At 39.7% G+C, this 20,129-nt stretch overlaps 3 protein-coding genes across 3 annotated transcripts; 1 reads left to right on the top strand and 2 right to left on the bottom strand.

Moving 5' to 3' along the window:
* Positions 1-2,261: 2,261 nt before the first annotated feature.
* On the bottom strand, positions 2,262-3,445 carry LOC119652811. The gene is made up of 4 exons (XM_038057134.1): positions 3,285-3,445; positions 3,034-3,213; positions 2,607-2,765; positions 2,262-2,391 (listed from the first exon to the last, which is right to left on the bottom strand). Exons 1-4 carry the CDS (start codon positions 3,322-3,324, stop codon positions 2,360-2,362), a joined length of 411 nt encoding a protein of 136 aa, XP_037913062.1. The 5' UTR covers positions 3,325-3,445; the 3' UTR covers positions 2,262-2,359.
* A 7,518-nt stretch (positions 3,446-10,963) lies between these two features.
* On the bottom strand, positions 10,964-11,816 carry LOC119652810. Its single transcript, XM_038057133.1, has 4 exons — positions 11,677-11,816; positions 11,421-11,597; positions 11,195-11,365; positions 10,964-11,086 (listed from the first exon to the last, which is right to left on the bottom strand). Exons 1-4 carry the CDS (start codon positions 11,711-11,713, stop codon positions 11,034-11,036), a joined length of 438 nt encoding a protein of 145 aa, XP_037913061.1. The 5' UTR covers positions 11,714-11,816; the 3' UTR covers positions 10,964-11,033.
* A 6,430-nt stretch (positions 11,817-18,246) lies between these two features.
* LOC119652809 (enhancer of split M1 protein-like) lies at positions 18,247-19,231 on the top strand. The gene is made up of 3 exons (XM_038057132.1): positions 18,247-18,642; positions 18,701-18,889; positions 19,013-19,231. Exons 1-3 carry the CDS (start codon positions 18,438-18,440, stop codon positions 19,069-19,071), a joined length of 453 nt encoding a protein of 150 aa, XP_037913060.1. The 5' UTR covers positions 18,247-18,437; the 3' UTR covers positions 19,072-19,231.
* Positions 19,232-20,129: the final 898 nt, after the last annotated feature.

The following is a 20,129-nucleotide window of genomic DNA, read 5'->3' as shown; positions in this document are numbered from 1 at the left end:
TGACCCCAGCCCCAAAAAGAACGGAACGGCTGGTTTGACGGTGAATGTAAGCTAGCAAAGAAGAGAAGAACGGGGGCACGGACAGAGACTTATCACGAACTCCGTCGATCGGAGACGCGACTTCACAAACGTAGAAAGGAAACGTGGGAGAACCAACAAGAAAAGTTAACCGCACCAGGCACGCAAGTTTTATCAACAAGTCAGCAGGACGAAACCTTATATACCTCGATATTCATCCTGCCGAAACAAAGAAGGAAATCTGATTTCCGACAGAATGGGCATATTGGAGCGATGGGTTTAGTACTTTGATGAGCTACTGACGGACAAATACTGCCACCACCAAGTATAGGAGAGACAGTCCGTGCAAATCATCGGCTAAAAAATAATAAGTCACCAGGAACCGATGGAATTACAACCGAATTGGTTAAATATGGAGGCGACCAGTTACACCAAATGGTTCATCAACTTGTGCTCAACGCATGGGACAGCGAATCAATGCCTGACGATTGGCAACGAGGCATTATCTGCCTCATACATAGACAGGGAGATATCACACAGTGCAACAATTATATGGGTATCCTGTTGCTGAGTACCATCTATAAGATATTCTCCTCTAACTTGCTAGACCGGATAGCCCCATACGGACAGAACATTATTGGCCCATACCAAAGAAGCTTCACTCCAGGCAAATCAGCGAATTAGGAACAGACCAGGTTTTCTCTCTGCGACAAGCGATGGAAAAACTGTTGGAATATGGACAACAGTTGCACCATCTATTCATCGACTTTAAAGCCGCCTATGATAGCATAGCCAGGGTAAAACTGTACACGGCCATGAGCGAATTCGGTATCCCGACGAAATTAATAAGACTGACCCTGACCAATGTGCGAGGCCAGATAAAAGCAGCACGATCACTCTCAAGACCATTCGACGTCAAAAACGGTCTACGATAAGGGGATGCCCTATCATGCGTCCTCTTTAACCTCGCGAAAATGATCCGTGATGCTGAGGTAAATTCGGTTTTCAAAAGGGGAAGCCTACAACGGATGCAGTTGTCCTGTCACAGCTAAGACCGCACTTAACGACGGCAAATGTTGTGCAGTGATCAAACTGGATGTGAAGAACGCCTTAAATTCCGCTAGACGGAGCAGAATAATTGAATGTCTAATCAACTCAGATGTGTAGATTATTGTGTATAAGGGAGTACTGACGCTAAACCTTCCTACTACATAAGTACTTAAGAGTAATGATTGACCAATGGTTAAACTTCAGATTGCATGTGAAGGGTGCAGCAAACAAGACATATAACATCGGAGCACTGGTTGCAAGAATGATACCAAATATAGGTGGCTCAAGGCTGAGCCGTCGACTCATTATTTCGAAGGTGGTCAGTTCGATCCTACAGTATTGACAGATGCACTGAAAAATATAGCAAGTAAGTGAAATATTGCAGCTATCTATCGCATAAGTGTACTCCGAACATGTTGCGCTTGCAGAACAATATACAATGAAGCAGCTTGCGTGATAACAGGAATGGTCCTTATTGAAATTCTGACGAAAGAAAGGCAACGAATTTACAATTGGGCATATCCCAGCGGAAAATCTCCTGCCCATCGGCGACAGTTTGCACAAAATGAAACTACCGCGAGGTAGGTTTCCACCTAACTCAATTCTTGAGCGGACACGGAGGCTATCGAGCATATCTGTATTGATTGATTCGCCATATTGCCCAAAGTGCCCAAATATTGAAGAGGACGCAGAACACGTTTTTTTTCCCATTGCCCGAGATTCGCATTGGTAGCTACATCCGTGGAGTACTTTACACTCGAAAGTATAATGGAAGATATGGTGAAATCAAAGGGGATATGGACCGAAGTCGAAAAGGTGATTGGAGTAGAATAAATTCTGATCCAGCCCCGTGACGTAATACCAAATGGAAGTTCCGCTGGCAGAGTGGAAGAAGAACGAGGTGGTTTTAGTGGGTAAGAGTTCCGCATAATCATATGGCAGGAGCCTGCGGTAGCTTTTAAAGCTTTCCACCTTCCATCGGCAAAAGAAAAAGGCAGACAGACAGGCAGACAGTATACCCATTTTAACAAGGTTTTGTTTTACACAAAACTTTAAAAAAGACCCAAAAAAGCAAAAAACGGCTTTGATACGGGATGACCTTTTTAAGAAATCTGAAAGGTTAACAATACCAAAATACATAAATTAAGCCGATTCACAATAGAAAGACCCTAAATAAAACTCCAGTGGAAACAAATTAAAAAACACATATTTTATTAGAAACTTTCCGATTATATTTCTTTTAAAATGTTTTGAAAATACCTACGTACAGATGTACATAACTCCGCCCAACCTAGGGATGGCATTCTGTGACACGAGTCCATGCTAAAAAAATTCATTAACAATTAGTAATAACTCTCATAAAATATTTTGTATAATAATGGCACGTAAAAAAATCTTCACTCCTGAAAACACCACAATCTTTGCGAACATATTGATAACTTGATGGATCACAGTATATACATATATGATGTCAAAAATATCCTATTTTCAGTGGCACAAATAATTAAGTTCGCAAAAGGAACATTAACAATTCTCACCTTCTTTGGGCTTCTTGCACACAAATCGAAGATAGTCACATTGATTAGAGAAATGCTTATATACGGATCCATTCGTTGCACATATGTCGTCATCATATTTCGAACAAGAAATCGGGCACCCAGCGGCAACACACTTAGTGATATCAGTCTCTTCCCACGCTAGAAATATTTATACATAATTAGTCACGTAAATAGTATGATTACTAATTAATTCAAAAGCGAGCAACACAGCCAAATATTGACGTGATAACACACAACAGATCGAATATATGTATATTGAGATCAATGCACAACTTTCGGGTTTTCCAGTCAGAGGCAATGCACACGTAGACATTTTCATGGCCATACACTATTATAGAAATATTCGCATCACGACCGATGCATTGCACCCAGGCCTTTGCAAATCTAACACTTCGTGAAAACATACTTTCCCCAGTATTGCAGTAATGACTCATCTTTGCACATCCATTTATAAATAATTTATAATCGCCATCTCGTTCACCACAGACTGGCGAACCAGTTACAGCACATTTCACAGCACAGATTGGATAAGTTACTTCCTCTGAGGAATCAGCTGCAACTACTGCAGGAAAGGAGATAGTAACCACTGGAAAATATAAAAAGAAACTATCACTTCAATCCTAGTTATTACGGTATATAGTAATCTTAGTTTTTTACCAGAAATAAGAAGGGCTACAAGCGACGAACTGACAACCATCTTTCCGACTTCCTAGAACGATTTCAGCAAACAAATTGAGCTTCTTTAGAAATCCAACTCGTTTATATAATTCTGGACTGTTGTTTACTATCATACAATCATAATGATAAGGGGAATTACCGAAGCATGTTTGAGCAATTTGCATGCATCGTGCATATATTCGTGTACAGTGCCCTGGATTGATGTCTGTAGATATATAGAAAGATGGATAAAAAAAAATTTTAATTTGCACACTATGCTCAAATGAAATCGGAAACTGGATTTTTCTGCGCCCCTGCTCAAGATTAACACAATTTGGAAACGGGAACTTCGAAGCTTCAAGTATGATTATACCAGGTAGAAATCGGTTACGACTAAACTTAACGCTAAGACTTATCTTTAACAATTATCAAATTATAGATTAGCTCTTGGTTTGACGAAAAATGTAAGATACCATACGTGAGACGTGAGTTGATGTGAAAGGATGCTTGTTCGAGAACTTGAGGCTATTGTGCGGTGGAGTATACAAGGCCAGGGTGATGTCTACTGTATGAGCGGTTATATGGGATCAGCCTATCATTGTGATAAATGCTGCCTTGATTATGCAGATTGAAGAAGTCAATTGGGATAGAGTGGTACCTGGATGAATGCATCCTGGAGTCCTGTTATATGGTCGCGTAGGAATGGTCGTTATCATGAGATTGGAATTTGGTGAGGAAGTTAATGAGGAGATAGAAGCTGCCCCAACATTGATATTAAGGTTCCGTGTGTCCACCATCATCTTCCGCGGAAAATTTGGCTCCACCTCGGAGAAACGGGTGGCAGACAACACTGATCTTTGTGGGAACCCTGCAGGAGGAGAATATGAGTTCGATAGTGAGTCAGAAATGCGGATATGAGATTGCCGGTTGAATATGTAACTAAGGATTAATCTACCGAGGTGGGGGGTGGAATTTGAAGAAGTTGCAAAAATTAACAAGTCGGGAAACGGGGAGCTCGGCGTTTCAGGTATGAAAGGTTTTGTTTGTTTTTTCTGTGAGTGTATTTGAGTGCAGAACTATCCCAGTTGTACGTAGCCCGTTATGTGTATGCATTTAGTATATCAGGCAGTAATTTTAAACGGTAGCGCCAAATTTGAGCAACTGTAACTTTTTCATAAAACTTGGGGATAACATGCTTCATTCTATAATTTATATTACTACAAAATTTGTTAACTCTAGGATAAACTTAAAAGGGGTTTTTACTTAATTTTCCCAAAAATATAGTAATATACTATTATTAATTTATTTTGAGCAGATATCGATATAGTGAGAATTTTCACCCCTGGACACCGTATAGCGGCAGCTTCCTGATTTTTTTTTTAAATTTTTCGATTGGGTAATTTCTGAGAATGGATCCGTTAAGGGGGCATCCCGTGTGTCGGATTCGCGAAATCGATTTTTTTTTGTTACATCCTTTGTATCTAGATATAGCGTAGAATATATGGGCAAAGGGATTTTTTTGATATTCGGAGTCGTTAGGAAATTATAGTGTTAAACACGGGATTAGTCACATGCCAGATTTATGTCGATCGCCGTAATAAAGTTCGCATTTATCGATCCGAATGACGTTCGAATTACTTCACTAAAAGGACAAGAATTGAAGCCAAGGCTGTACATGTGTTTGAAGAAACCTAAGGTTTATAGACTAAGTGTAGCAAATTAATGACCAGGACCAAGGTTTTATGGCTAAAAATTACATTCTACTTTTTAAATGCGTTTTTCTCGAAACTGCATGTTGAAGATCGGCTGCCACCATAGCCCAAAATCTATCCAACAAAATTCAAAAAAACGGCCTTCACACGGGATGATCCCCTTAAAGAAATTATCACTTTCGGCCCCTTCCACTTCCCGCCTTTCCAACAAAATCCATACCAGCATCGAAAAGCACTAATCATGACCTTTCATTTGATACCCAATAAGACTATATTCAGTAAAAAAAAAATGTACACCCTCCTTTTGCATGTATGTAGATCCCCCCTTAATCCCAACGTAGAAAGATATCACTCACTACATGTCTGGGCGTTCACAGTTTCCACCTTCTAACCAAATTTCGTGTCAATCGGTATGACCGTTTCTGCGAAAAGTGCGTGTGACAGACAAACATACAGATAGACAGACAAACGGACAGACGGGCAGGCAGACAGACGGGCATCAACCATCAACAGTGGCAGGTGCGTTTTTCATATCGCTCTGTGAATAATTTGGTGAAATTAATATAATCGAAGAGGACAACGAAGAAAAAACTATAAAAGACTGAGCGGATTGGTAAATTAGTGTAAGTAGCGAGTGGCGGTGTGAATCTGCTGCGTACCTTTGCATAAATTAGCCAGTTACTTAAACAACAATTAGTTTCTTTGTTCGTGATAATTTCCTTTGTTCATCTGATTTGATATACAGGAAATTCGCCGTATATTAAATGTACTGACCGCCGGCTTTGAGCTGAGCTAGTGCACATTGAAGGAACTGGCGTAGTTTTGTACACGGACTCAGGTTCGATTCTAACTTGGATCAAAACAATTTTTGTTTGATTCATAAATAACTTTTAATTTTAGTTCTGTACTTGTGGGTCATTGGATTTGGAGTTTGATACTCAGTTAAAGCTAAAAAACAGTTATTTGAAATTTATATATTTCCTTTATCCTAACTAGTGCAAGCTAGGTGGTGCTACACAAAGTCGAGCAAACTTAGTCAGCGCATAGCCTTGTTCTAGAGCACCTGCCTTAGCTGCGGAAGATCAGCCTCGGACTGAGTCGGGTTATTTTCTTCTGAAAAAAACTTCAACTGTTTTGTGGTGTGCATAAATAATAATTACTCGGGCAAACATTATGGCTCGCGGAATATGTAGTGGCTAATTTTATAAATCGTCAGTTCCTAATTTAAAATTTTAAAGATAATTAGAGGATGAATAAGGAGATGCCGCACGAAGGAGATATGTCTACCCCGTCGAAGGATATCGCGACAGCAGGCGTGCAATCCACTGGCGAATGTGCTAAAGAGGAGCCGTTTAAAAACGTTAACGATCCTTACAGACGCAGCGCTAGAGTACTGAGATCGCCGACAAGGAAAAGAACAAAAAAAGCTACAGTAGAAGTAGCAACACAAATGTCCCCAAAGTCAATATACCTGATAGGAACTCGGATCGCCTTCATGACGAAAAAGAAATAGCAGAGCCCCCCAAGCGGCATAAAGGCACTAATAGAGAATCCCCAGAGTGGACTCCAAAGCGCAAGAAGGGTAAAACACAACAGGTGCAATCAATACATTTACAACCGAACCATTACGAGATACGCGTCAGTGACTCTACTTATACCAAAGTAGAAAGAAAAGGTAGGCCGCAAACGAAGTCGCGAGCAGATGCACTGATTATAAAATTGTGGCGCAGCATTCGAAGCATTCGAAATTTATTTCGAATACTCTTAATTCGACTGACAGATGCGACCGCCTTTGAGCACCACCACACCACCACATTGGCTGCCCTTAAAAAGCTGTGGCCCCTTAGAATTGGCTTTCTATGTCATCATGTTCAAGTTTGAAATTTCAACCCTACTCAGTGAGGGGGAGAGTATGGGTGCAGAAGAAGCAGGAAGGTCCCTCCTTCCCATGGTGCCGATAAATGAACCTCTCGCCCTCTCCCTACACACCCTCTTCTATTCTTGCCAGGATAGGGTTTAAAATTAAATCCTAGCGGTTTGATATGAAAATTGCCCCTCTTTGAAGCACTATGGGTTTTTAAGGGGAGACCCCCGCAATTCTTTAAAGGAATTAAAAAGGGTCTCTATATATTCTCCCCATCCTCTCCACCTCGTGGACTTGGCTTGAAAATTCGAACTTGAGCATGATGGTATTGAAGAAACAACAAGAGGGGAGAGCTATCCCAAAAACCTAAAAAAGATGGAGAAATTGACGGTGAAGATCCGCCAGTAAAGCTCCATCAAAGTGCTCCGTCGACACGTAATTGCACGCCTCTGTGCTAGTCAGACTCGGGAATGTGGAGGGTGTCCTTTGAGTGCTTCGATCCCTCAGGTGTCACCTCACAAAAAATTCACGTATCCTTCCCGGTGCGTGAGTCTACTGTATTCTATATGCATGTATATAAATTGATCGTACACCTATTTTCGATTAACTTCGTGGATGAAAGTTGACGTATATTGAAACAAGCGGTTGTTCAATGTACAAATATATTATATCTATCTGAATCAGGCGCTACTCCAAAGCTTCATTTACATATACATATAAATAGATCTCAGATAATTGATATTGATTTATAAATGATTAAAAAACTAAAACGACATGTTTCCCTTCGACCTCCCATCCACCAAAGAGTTCTAAGGCACTCAGAATTTCTTGATGGTCCCTTTTGGCGCTTTTATGGTGACTACAATAAATATCACATGAAAACACTTAAATTTGTTAATTGTTCAACTTGGATGTTTCAATCTGATTCACTGTGGTTACACTCTCGGAGGATGCTTCAATATTTCTTTCCTTTTTTCTTTTTTTTGTGCTACTTTAAGGAATTCCTTCAAAATGTGAATTTGGCGCAAAACTAATTCTCAGTGACTGTCAGGACAAACTGTGTCATCCCGAGTATTAGCGGACGCGAAGCAGCCCCAGCCCCACTGTAGCATGGGATTGGCGGAACTAAACTGTTGCTCTCAAGTCCTTCCATTACTGCATTTTTTCTGCGAGCAATGGATAAGTATCCGCAAGTAGTGCGAATTGTGATTGTCCTGGTCCTGGACGAAGCCAAGTAGCCGTCCTGAGCACGGAACAGCACAACAAATACAATTCGAGTATAAACAGACGAAAGCATAACCTTTCCCCGCTGTACACCAGCGAGTGCTAAACTGTACTTTAAGTACCCGCTGAATTCCGTGCGCAGAACTCTTTCCTTTACCAGAGAAATCAGGAAAAAAATCAATACAAACGCATCAAGTTGCAGCGCACGCAATCCCCTTCAATAGGCCTCTCTCTGATCACATCTGATGTTCACTAATCACCGGCAATGGAAGTGAAACCGAAACCCAGCGAACTAAAAATTATTTTTCATTTCTCACGATTCTGTAATTCAAGGTTTTTATTACCAGCACCGCATTGTCCGAATACGAAATTTCCTGATCAGAACATTTGACCAATTGGTCCGCTACCTACTGAATCCATCCAGCACGTATTTACCGTCGGATGCTTCATTAGAGGAGACATTGACTCTTTTGGTTTCACGGATTTATTTTCACAAAATTACAAATTTTCAAACAACACACGCTCCTTTTTCTGAAATCACTACTTCACTTACAAATTCAAGGCCGCCAGTTCAGCTTATCAGCTGTCCCTCTAATCAGCTGGCTCCCGGTTCCGCTAATCTCATAAAAAAAATGCGTCCTTATTCGCCTCAACAAAATTATTTAAGGGGGTCATCCCGTTTTTTTTGCCCTTTTTTGAAAAATTATTTTGAAGGACTGGATAAAGATAGAAACGTGATTTTTTCAGCATATGTTTATTGATATCTCTAGTATATGTGATAAATTTTTCAGCTTCGTCGTTCAGATTTCGTAGCTAATTTTCGGAATAGGAGTTAATTTATGCACCCATCTCCAAAAAAAGGTGTTTTTCTGCTGCCACGCTGGAGGGCGCTGTGTTCATCTGAGGGAAAAAAAATAAACGGCATTTTAATGTGGACAATATTCCACGGTCCGCAAACTAGGATAATTAGAAAATGTTAAAAGCTAAATTTTTGGTGGGCTTTTAAACTTAATTTTTTGGATTTTGGTGTTTTTTTACGGCTTTTTTTATGAATAAAAAAAAAAACTACTCGTCCGATTGCAATTATCCTAGTTTGCGGACCGTAGAAATATGTACTAAAGAAGCCGTGAAAATTTCAAAGAATTTGTTTGGATAGATTTTGAGCTATGGTGGCAGCCGATTTTCAAGATACAGTTTCGAGAAAAACGCATTTGAAAATTTAACTGTGATTATCAAAAGTAAAATTTTAGCTCACCATTAATCTGCTATACCTGGTCCATAGAGAGCACCCTCCGTTTCTTCAAAAAAGTCTTGTAAGGCCGATTGTTGCTCTCTGGTGTCAATTGTGGCTCGTTTAGCGAGGTCAGTCGATCGTCGTTAGGACCGCCAAATTCGCGCTTCATTACGTCGGTCGCCATAAACCTGATATATGTGACGAACTTGACATCCCATTGTCACTAGGATTTTGAGAATGCCATTGAATCCTTCATTGAAAACAATTACAGCCAGAAAAGTGGCTATTTCTACGACCTTGGCCCCAGAATGAAGGTGTTTAGGAGCGAAAGTTCAGATCAATGCATTCAACGACTCATTGTTATTCTGGGTCTCTGCTCCTAAACATCTGTTCAAGAGATCATCTCGTGACAAATCTTCGTAGATTGGTTTGATGACTGTTTGAACTTCTTCAGTCAAAGGTGCCTTCTCGTGGTGAAAACTATCCAGTTCTCCTTTAGCTTCCGCTTTGCGCCATTTGCACCAACTGTCCTCGCCTGCTGGACAATTTTGATGCTGAGGTTTTTCGTCTGTAGAACATTTATGGAAGAAAGTTTCCCAAATTTCTTGCTTCATTCCTTCTATCGAATTTGCATGTCGACGAATAGCTAGCCCAGAAAATGTAGTTAGGTCGCTAATAACCTTATCAGTAAGTTTTCCAGCCCCTTTTCCATCAATGCCTTTGTGATTCTTCTTTGCATTTCTAAGCCGCGTTCCCATTCTTTTCTCGACATGTCCTACGTATTCCTTTTTTACTACTACGTATATTTTATTATTTGCAGAAATTTGCAGAAATACCGGAGAAAACTCCAGCAAATCCAATATATTATACGATATACAAAACTTGTCGCAATTGGAACATCCATGTTCATGCTTGCTAAAAGTTTCTTTGATGTTGATGCGAAGTCCTTTTTCTTCTCTGATAAGTATCGATTCCCATGAAATACTCGTTTTTTAGTGCGAGCATGACGTTGAACGTTAAAGCGATCTCCCTTCGTACGATCCATTTAAAAAAATCACTGAACACACAAACAGCACAATACTTGCAACAAAATATAACTGAGTATAGCTTGAAAGCCTTTCAGTGCTCACTCTAGACTGGATTATCCTTTTTATTCCAAACAGCGGTATGAGTTTAGACAATTGATTGGTTTTCCATCTTTTTATATATACTTGTGTTCGAATTTATAAGGCTCAGGTAAAAAACTAACAGGTAAAAAAAGATTCGATGCTCTTTCTCGTCGAGTACTCTAGCCGCGGCTGCAAACTCCTTACTTGTTTAACCCTGTAATTTCTGAAGGACTCGGAATATCGGAAAATCCCTTTGCCCACATATTCTCCACTATATATAGCTACAATTCATGCAAAAAAAAAATCGATTTCTCCAACCCGACACACGGGATGACCCCCTTAAGGACCGGTGACTGCTACGAGTTTTCATAGGCTTTGAAGAAAAGGCACCTTCACTAAGACTTTACACCCCCTCCGAGGATGAGTTTGAAAATTCAACTTTTATCATTTTTTTTCCTTTCGAAGGTGCAAAAAAAGAGAGAAGCAGGAAAATTTTGAATATGAACACTTTTTTAAATCATAAAACACTTAAGAGGGACTTTTAGGTGTATGCATTTTATCAATCATAACAATTTTGTATTTGATAAAAATTGTGGTCCATGATCTCTATACTTGTACTACATCTACCATTTCGGGGCAATCCATTTGTCGATCCCATTCTAGAAATATTAGAATTGATATACCATACATGCATACAACAATATTGTAATGTTTATAAACTTGGTGCTCTAAATCGAACGTGGGAAATTCTTTATTTAAGTTCCTACCTTGATCGTAGTTAACACATGCATAATTTAGAAATTGGCACTCATTATTAAATCGTCTATATCCCCCTGACGTATTGACGGCACACACAGGATATTGTTTTCGTTGGATTGTACAAACTATTGGGAAAATATTGTTGTTATAACAGTATTCCATATCAACACTTTTCCACTCTGCAATAAAAAGATTTTCACATTTGATGGTTCAGCTACCTTAATGCGAACATACCTTCACCAGTGTTACAATAATAACTCAATTTTGAGCAGCCAGTTGAAAATAATTTGTAAACGCCATTGCGTTCGGCGCAGACTGGTGATCCAACCTGAGCACATCTGACCGCACAAATGGGAAAAGTTGATAAAGATGGTTGCAAATCAAGTCTTTTGGCAGCAGATGCTAATATTACTTTTATTTTTTTAAAAATATTAGAATTTGTTAATATTCTGGAAATTATTTATTTGAAAAATGCTGTGTCAGCTCTTACCAAGAAAAGACAAGAAAAACGAGCTTAATATCATCATTCTCTTGAAGGTTATTAATAAGCTGAAGTATGAATCGAATTTTCCGATCCATCCATATTTATAGAGCCGTGAAAAGCTGACAAATATTTTTGTGTAGTTACCGCTTTTGGATATCCCAAGAGGCAATTAGTTAATATTGATTTTTAAAGTCTGGTGTATATTTGCCAGTTTTTTATCCCATGACAGCAACTCAAATTGGAAGTGAATATAATTACGTACTATAAAGCACAAATGTGCGATAAAAGAGAACATATTTTAACTGAGAATAGCATTGCTGATTTAACAACCGAAAATAGGGATGACATTTAAAAGATGAACCTCATGTAAATATGAATAAAGTTTCGACAGTCTCAACTCAACCATTTAGAAAAGGGTGTTGGGCTTTTTAAAGAAAGTGCTACGAGATGATGGGCCTTTTATAGGTCCTATCACAATGGCCGTAGCACGCCAGTGTGTGGAACTTTACCCAATAAAACCACAAACCCTTTTCCTTCTCGACTCCCCTGGTTGGATTAAAAGATATAGAATTTTCTGGGCTAGCGATGTTCAAATTTCAAAATTTTACTGCTATTGAAATGTCAACAACGCTTCTAGTAGGGACTCACCTCACGGCTACGACCCCTTCTTCTGGCATCATACTTTAGTAGCCTCGAAAGTCAAATGATAGGAACCGCAAATCCACTGTTACTGAAGGCTTCCTAATGGAGCTCAGATATGGTGAATCATAGCCTTGGTAACCATAACAACAAAGGTAAACGGTTTATAGACTTGCAGAACTGTCACAGGACCTGCTACAAGATCAGTTCAACTGTCTTCTGAATGTACGTAAAAAAGAAGTGCTGACATCGGCATCGAAAGAGGCCATCATCTGATGATCGCTTACCTGCATTGAAACATTCAATGCCCTAGAATTCTTGTTGGGGGAATAAGCCCTGAACGATTTTCAACAAGAAGATATGGTGTGATCTATGGAAATGAACGAACTGTGAATCGTCCCAGTATGGTTCTATCGGTGCTCTCCTAAGTGTTGATATCCGTCTCGGAACAAGACTCCTTAAAGCATTCTCTCTTGTTCCGCTGGATAGCCAGCTCGCATTTATGCGGGCTTCCCTTGTTGCTCCTCATCAATCCTACCAATAGCCCGCTGAGTCGTTCGTCCGACGCGGTATCGCTGTTCGAAAGCTGTCCTGTTCACAATTTCATCAGTAGTTGAGTCTTCTACTAAGGAATGTATATCCAAGGCATGAAAGCGTCACATTCTGTGGCTATGCATGCGTCACGTGGTGAGCTCAATGAAGTTGCGTATATTAGCAGGTTGGACTAGCCATACCCCTATGAAGCTTTCAAACACTTGCCTGGCGCCTTTTTCGTCGCTCGCCCAACTAGTTCCTTATCCTGTAGCTCGCTCATAGGTGATCCCTGCGGGTGTAGCTCCGCTGACACGCCAGGACATACAAAGAGGCAGTGCATGGCTGAAAAATATCAGGTCTACAACCGAGACAGACGCTCTTTCCAAAAGGTGTTTGCATCACGTTCATTGGACTGAACTATATCCAACTGCTCCAGTTTCTAATTGGTTCCCTCGCGTCAAGAACAGCACTGTCAAGCTATATTTTTTCTTCAACCTTTGTCCCGTTCACAACCGGGGTCGACTTGTCGTGATCGGTTTCGCCATTTTGTCTTATGAAAAGGATAATGAAAACATGACAAATTTTATTTTTTAATGCCGAATAGTGAGTTTTTTATTCTACATATACCGGTATTTCGAGGACCTGTTGTCCTCACTGTTGTTGATGATGAGTAAGTCTAAGAAGGGTAGTTGGTGGTTGTATTCGACTTCCACGGTAAATGTAATACTCCTGTGGACATCTTAATAGAGCGAATAGAGCAATTTATAGAGCAACTTGATATTTTAGGATTAGGATTCTGGGCCTGATATGTTGATGACAATTTTGTAATTGAGAAACGAAGCCAGCTTGAAACTATACTTAACAAATTGAATATGGTCCACAAGAGTATTAAATTCACCATGGAAGTCGAATACAATCACCAACTTGGACTTACTGATCATCAAAAACAGAGGAAAAATCGATTTCGGCATTTACCGAAAATCGACATCCACGCAGAGAACTATCCTTTGTCTTTTTTTTTCAATATAAAATAAGCCGAAAAAACGACACCCACAACCGAAGAAATAACAATGGCTGATCTGGATGCAATCGCAAGGCTTTCAAATCCCGATCTAGCGTATCAAGCCACAGTTGTTTCGGCCGGCCTTTTGGTCGCTTACCATCGACGTTCAGACCAATCTTGGCAAGTGAACTTGAGACATTCGTTGATACATCGATCACAAAGAACATCAGTTGTGGAACACCACTTCATCCACGTTCCGTTAATGCGTGAAGCAATTTCATAATTGGCAATTTGACAATTGGCCTGGTAATGAAATATGTCATGTGCTAATGTAATTCCTCAAGTCTCCCCTCGACCTATTTCCCAGTTCTTAATAAATCTGACTTGCTTCACGGTCATTTCAGCGATTTCACTAATACGGTTGTAAAGAATGCATTCAAAACTCCTCATGGTATGGAAAAGTAACCGGACCGGACGGTAATTTAGACATTCCGCTGGACTACCTTTCTTTGTCCATATTGGAACTGTGGTACTTTCTTGCCAGTCCAATGATGAATATCCCGATTGAAGAATTCCCTGAGCCACAGTGTTGAATCCTAGCTCCTCGCTTTCCGGAGGTCAGATCCGATATCGTCAGATCCTCTTGTTTTCCCAAATTTCATTCGTTTTAATGCTTACTCGGCTTAAGTTACGTTGACAGATAGAACTGCTCCAAATGTCGGCAATGATTGGGAAAGTAGAAGAAATTTTCAGCTGGAATCCACTCGAAATATTCTCGCCATCTAACCAAGCCGTGAGGCTCGACGTTCGGTAAACAAAGTTCGATATCCTGTGTTAGTTAGTGTCGGCTTTTGACAAGTCGATACAGATATCTCTCGTCATTCCGGGTATCCAGTTTATCGTAAAGATCTTTGTAATGGATCGTTCGGGTGACCTTGATCGCTTTCTTTGCGTCCCCGTTAACACCCTTATAAATTTGCCAATCGATGAGCGCTTTATCGTCGAGAAACTTGTGGTAATCGCATTTCTTCTTACGAACCTTCATTTCAACATCGTCATTCCAAAGCCAAGAATCTCGGTTGATGAGCCCCTTACCTGGTTTGGTCACCCCGACGATAGCTGAGGCCGCTTCGTGGATCGTGTCTTCCATTTGATTCCATGATTCTTCCATATTCGTAATTCTTTCTTCTTTCTTCCCACGAAATCGCCACCACCAGTTGGATTGTCTTCAAGCTTTCCAACCGTCTTATATCTATATTCCCAACTGCGGTCTTAATAAGGAACTGCAGGAAAAATAACACTCTGAAAGTGGAGATCGGTGAACATATGGTCGTATCAAAGCCGGCTATCAAATACCTGAGGGTAATAATTGACACCAAATTGAGTTTTAGGGAACACCTAGAGTATGCATGCCAAAAAGCAGCCAGTGTCACCACGGCACTTAAAAACTAGAAAACAAGTCGGAATACCGGAAGCTCGCACTTCGGGTATAAAGGTTTTGTGTTCATCTTATCTAAGAAATTTCAACGCACATTTTTCTATCCGTACACAGCTATAAAACTACGAGACATACGTACATATTAGTCGTAGATGTTACGCTCACCCTAAACATACCCATATTTCCGATTTACTTCTTATATTTATCTGAATTAGGCACTACCCGCAAAGTCCATTAGCACGCATATACTATATACCTACATACACACATGTCTCGTTGGAATAATTGATATTCATATACAAATGATTAAAAAACTAAAACAAAATAATTCTTTTCCACCCAATTCATATGAACTTACTTCGTTGTGTATTGACGAATTGATATGTGATGATGACGTCATGCAGGTTGCAGAGTGCACGAAATTCACAAAAAATTGTAAAGTTTTACCCCTTATAACTTTGTTAATAATAGTTTGATTTTCTTCAAACTTGGCCAAATTGTGCATTATGTTCTTCATTATACGCATACTAAATTTTGTACTATTGGGATGAACATAAGGGGAGTGCCGGGTAAATTTCTAAAATGTAGAAATATACTATTATTAACTTTATTTGTGCAGATATCGGAACCGGATATATTTTGAGGCCTAGATTTCGTAGAGATGCACTACTGCGATTTTTTCAGATTTGTCGGTTGGATAGGTTCTGAGAACGAGACCTGTTACACTTTTTGGGAGTCATATTTTGAGCCCTCACTCCCCTATATTTCACCCAATATCAAATATTGAACCAGTTTCGAAAAGTATTAATTGAGACCTTGATACCCCACATGGCTACATTCTGTGAAAAAAAATTTTGCACCCTCCTTTCACATGTTTGGGGAGCCCCCCCTTAAACTTAACAGAAAATGGCGTCAGTTGTTGCATGTAAAGGGAACGGCAGATCACATACTTCTACCAATTTTCGTGATAATTGGTCCAGCCGTTTCCGAATAAATCGGCTGTGACAGACAGACAGACAGACAGACAGACGGACAGACAGACAGACAGACAGACAGACAGACAGACGGACAGACAGACATCGAATCGATTCTAATAAGGTTTTGTTTCACACAAAACCTTAAAAATGGTGCCAAATATTGGTGGACCGAAACATTGCTCCATCCTGCTCTACTCGTCGCCTGTGTGGGCAGAGGCGCTTGCAAACTCTCAGAAACCGAAGCAGGTGTACTCGGTTTACCAGCGGATGGCTTTGAGGGTTTGCAATGCTTTTAGAACCACATCAGATGAGGCAGTATTGGTGGTGGCAGGCATGATCCCGGTTGACATTCTGGCCAAAGAAATGAGTGTCCTGTACAATGCAAGACGTATGGAGGGGCATCCACAGCGTAGAAATGCAGCAAGGTCAGAGTCGCTTGATCCTGACAACACAGCTGGGACGAATCTACGAAAGGTTCCAACATTAGGGTATGGCGTGAGCGAAAACGTGGGGAACCAACTACCACATTACCCAGTTCTTCACGGGACACGGTGGTTGCTACAGGCAGTATCTGCACCGCTTTGGGTTGGATGATTCTCCGAACTGTCCCAGATGCGATGGCATACCGGAGGATCCAGAGCATGTGATGTTTCACTGCCCACGATTTGCGATGGAGAGAAGGAGCTTAAACCAGGCGCTGGGCAAGAGCGGGACCCCGGAGAGCTTGGTCACTGAGATGCTAGAGTCCGAGGAGAAGTGGCTTGCGGTTGGCTCCGCAATCATCTAAATGCAGGAGGAGTTGCTAAAGGAACAAAGAAGGAGGAAAGCTGCAAATAGGAGAAGGATGAGTGCCTAAAAGCAAACCTACCCCGCGAAGTAATATCTTAATGGTGGTCCCGGGGGGCTGGGGCTGGAGAAACCGGGGGTGGTTTTTAGTGGGTGTGAATCCCACACGCGCCCGCTGTACTTCCGGCGTTCGGGAGGCGGACGTGTCTTTCTAAGATTTTCCACCTCCGTGTACGCGCAAAAAAAAAAATATACCCAACTGTGTTCTATATCATCGTTTAATCTGATACCAAATTTTATACTTCTAGCATAAACCTAAGTGCGTTTTCGGGTAAATTTCTAAAATATAGTAATATGTTAAGAGGTTAGATATGTATTGTCTTCTACTTGTAGTTAAGTCTAAACTTGATAGACCAGTAGCTTACTACAAACTACAATTTTATTTTATTATGTATATATATATTTCGGGAGCAACTTACTCCCTTTATCAGTACAAAGCTACGTAGTAGTAGTAGTAGCTTTGTACTGACATAATAAAATAACATTGTAATTTGGAGTAAGCTACTGGTCTATCAATGTTAATAATATGTTCTTATTATCTTTACTTGAGCGGATATCGTAATAGGATGCTTGTTGGGGGCCTACATTTTATATCGATGCATTACTGGGATTTTTTTTCAAATTTAGCTTTTGCATAGGTTCTGAGAAGGAGGCCTGTTCCCCATTTTGGGGTACACATTGCCCTGTATTACTAATGATGTCCTTTCATTTGATACCCTACAAGGCCATATTCTGTGGAAAAAAATGTGCTCCCCCTTTCCGCATATATGAGGAGCTCCGCTTTAAACCCAACACAAAGTTTTCCGTTTCGATTACAGGTTGAAAAATTCCCAAATGACATCAATGATTCATACTTGTATTTTTTGTTTTCATAGATACAAAGTGAATATGATACGTTCAGAAACACAACCTTGTAACTTTAGCAATGCCTCACAAGCTTGGAACACGAGGTTCTTGGTTTGCAATTCTTTCATCTTGCTTTCATAAAATATCTTGTTGTTATCATCGAGTACGCAGCTACAAATTGTTTACTAAAGAACAAACTGTTACTTTCCTTATCAACAAAACCAATTAGTAATGTACCTGGTTTTCACGAAATTCAATTTATGTTCGTAGTGATTCATTGTACCCAACGTCAAAACATAAGTCTTATCTTCCTACCTTAGTTTGGGGAAATTTAAAGGAAAACCCAATAAAAATATTTTTATTCGACGCCCGCATAGTCAAAACGTACGCTCCTAGCGAAAAATATTAAACAACTAGAAAAATCACTAAAAAATCTTACAAAGAAAGTAATTTTTGGAGAAAAATATCGGCAGTTGAAGTGAAAATGATGAAAGTGTGTGTCTTTTTCTTGATTGTTTCTATATCTTTCTCACAATCTTATCCCAAAAATAAAACCCGCGGAAAAAGTGCCTGTTCGCAGTCATGTTTGAATGACTTGGGACCTAAGATTTGTGGTACTGATGGGGAGAACTACTACATATTTAACAATGCATGTTTTATGAACAAAAAAAGTTGCCTGGATAACAAAAGTGATTAAAACGTCTTCTTTCGTTATAAACCGATCCAATAATTATAATTTACTTTTAGCATGGAACGAAACTAGTTTCGAAAAATGTGCATCAGAAAAGACGGAAGATGAATCTGAAAGTGCCACCAGATGCTCTAATATTATATGTCCATTACTTTATATGCCTATTTGTGCAACAAATGGTAAAAGTTTTCAAGTGCTCTCGAATCCTTGTTTAATCAAAATGGAAAGTTGTCTACGAACTGAAAGTAAGTTTAATATTTTAGCAATATTAATATATAAAAGAAGGCATTTTTCTCATTAATAAATTAAAATTCAATTACACAAGATGCATTAATTAATTATGACATTTTTATTAATTTATTTTTCAGCTTGGTTATTTGCACATCCATCTAACTGCAACCCGAAGCCATTCATATCATTTGAATAATTTTCCAGTTCATAGTTGTAGGCGAGATCAATAGCTTTTTTGACCTTTTCTAAATCAATATGATGCATATTTCTTAATAATGAACATCTAGTGTTTCAACACAGATGAGTACAACAACCACAATGACAAGAATTTAATAAAATTGCTATTTCTAATAAAATTCTGAATTTCTATTGTTTTCATTAGGTTCCATAAGGTTAGTTACTAGATACATCCCTTATTTACTCACTTACTTAAAGATGAAAGACAATGGCTACGCAACCTCGCACATGAACGGCAACTACGAATTAAGCGCTCTGTTATCGTAAACTAGATGTTCGCTACAGTGAAGGCCTCGATACATAAAAACCGACCAGCAATAAAACTGGGTTTCCCCCTCTCTTTGAAAAATATATACAGTATGACGAACTTCTTTCCTATCAACTAACTGAATCTGAGCGAAGCGCCCAGCTTACGTATTCAATGTCATCTTATGCGTGAAACTTTGGACGCTTCGCTGTTCCATTTATAAATAACCAAAAAATTTAAAATATACCTCCAAGATCTAAAAAATACATTTTGAAAAACAAAAGTGGAGTGCATCCTCTAAATATGCGGACATAGATGCATACTCATCAAAATTGCACATCGTGGTATTAACTTGGCGTCTGAATCTATTGACATTGCTACACGCAGGAACTCCAAGCTGATAGAAGTCGATGAGTTTGAATTCAATTCTCTTCCACATGAGATAATGCGCCACTTGAAAGTTAGGTAGATTTGGAAGCGTAATCTCAAGTGCAAATTTCACGAGCACGGGAATAAAATAAATGCGGAATATAAAACATTAGCCTCCCGGATTAACTGTCTCAGTACGCTAATCTGTGGTATGGTGGCGATCTTCTGTAGCAAGGAATTGACTCGCAAACTTGCAGACATTAAGCCTGGAGATAATATGTTCCAAAATATCAACAGACTAACGGGGAAATACAAAGTCCGCAATTTTGTTCTAACCCAAAACAAAGTGCGAGTCTGCAGTGATGCTGAGATTGCAAAAACACTTGGGGAACTCTTCGAGC

Source organism: Hermetia illucens, chromosome 3 (assembly GCF_905115235.1).
Source record: "Hermetia illucens chromosome 3, iHerIll2.2.curated.20191125, whole genome shotgun sequence".
NCBI lineage: Eukaryota > Metazoa > Arthropoda > Insecta > Diptera > Stratiomyidae > Hermetia > Hermetia illucens.
This window is presented reverse-complemented; position numbering and strand designations above follow the sequence as displayed.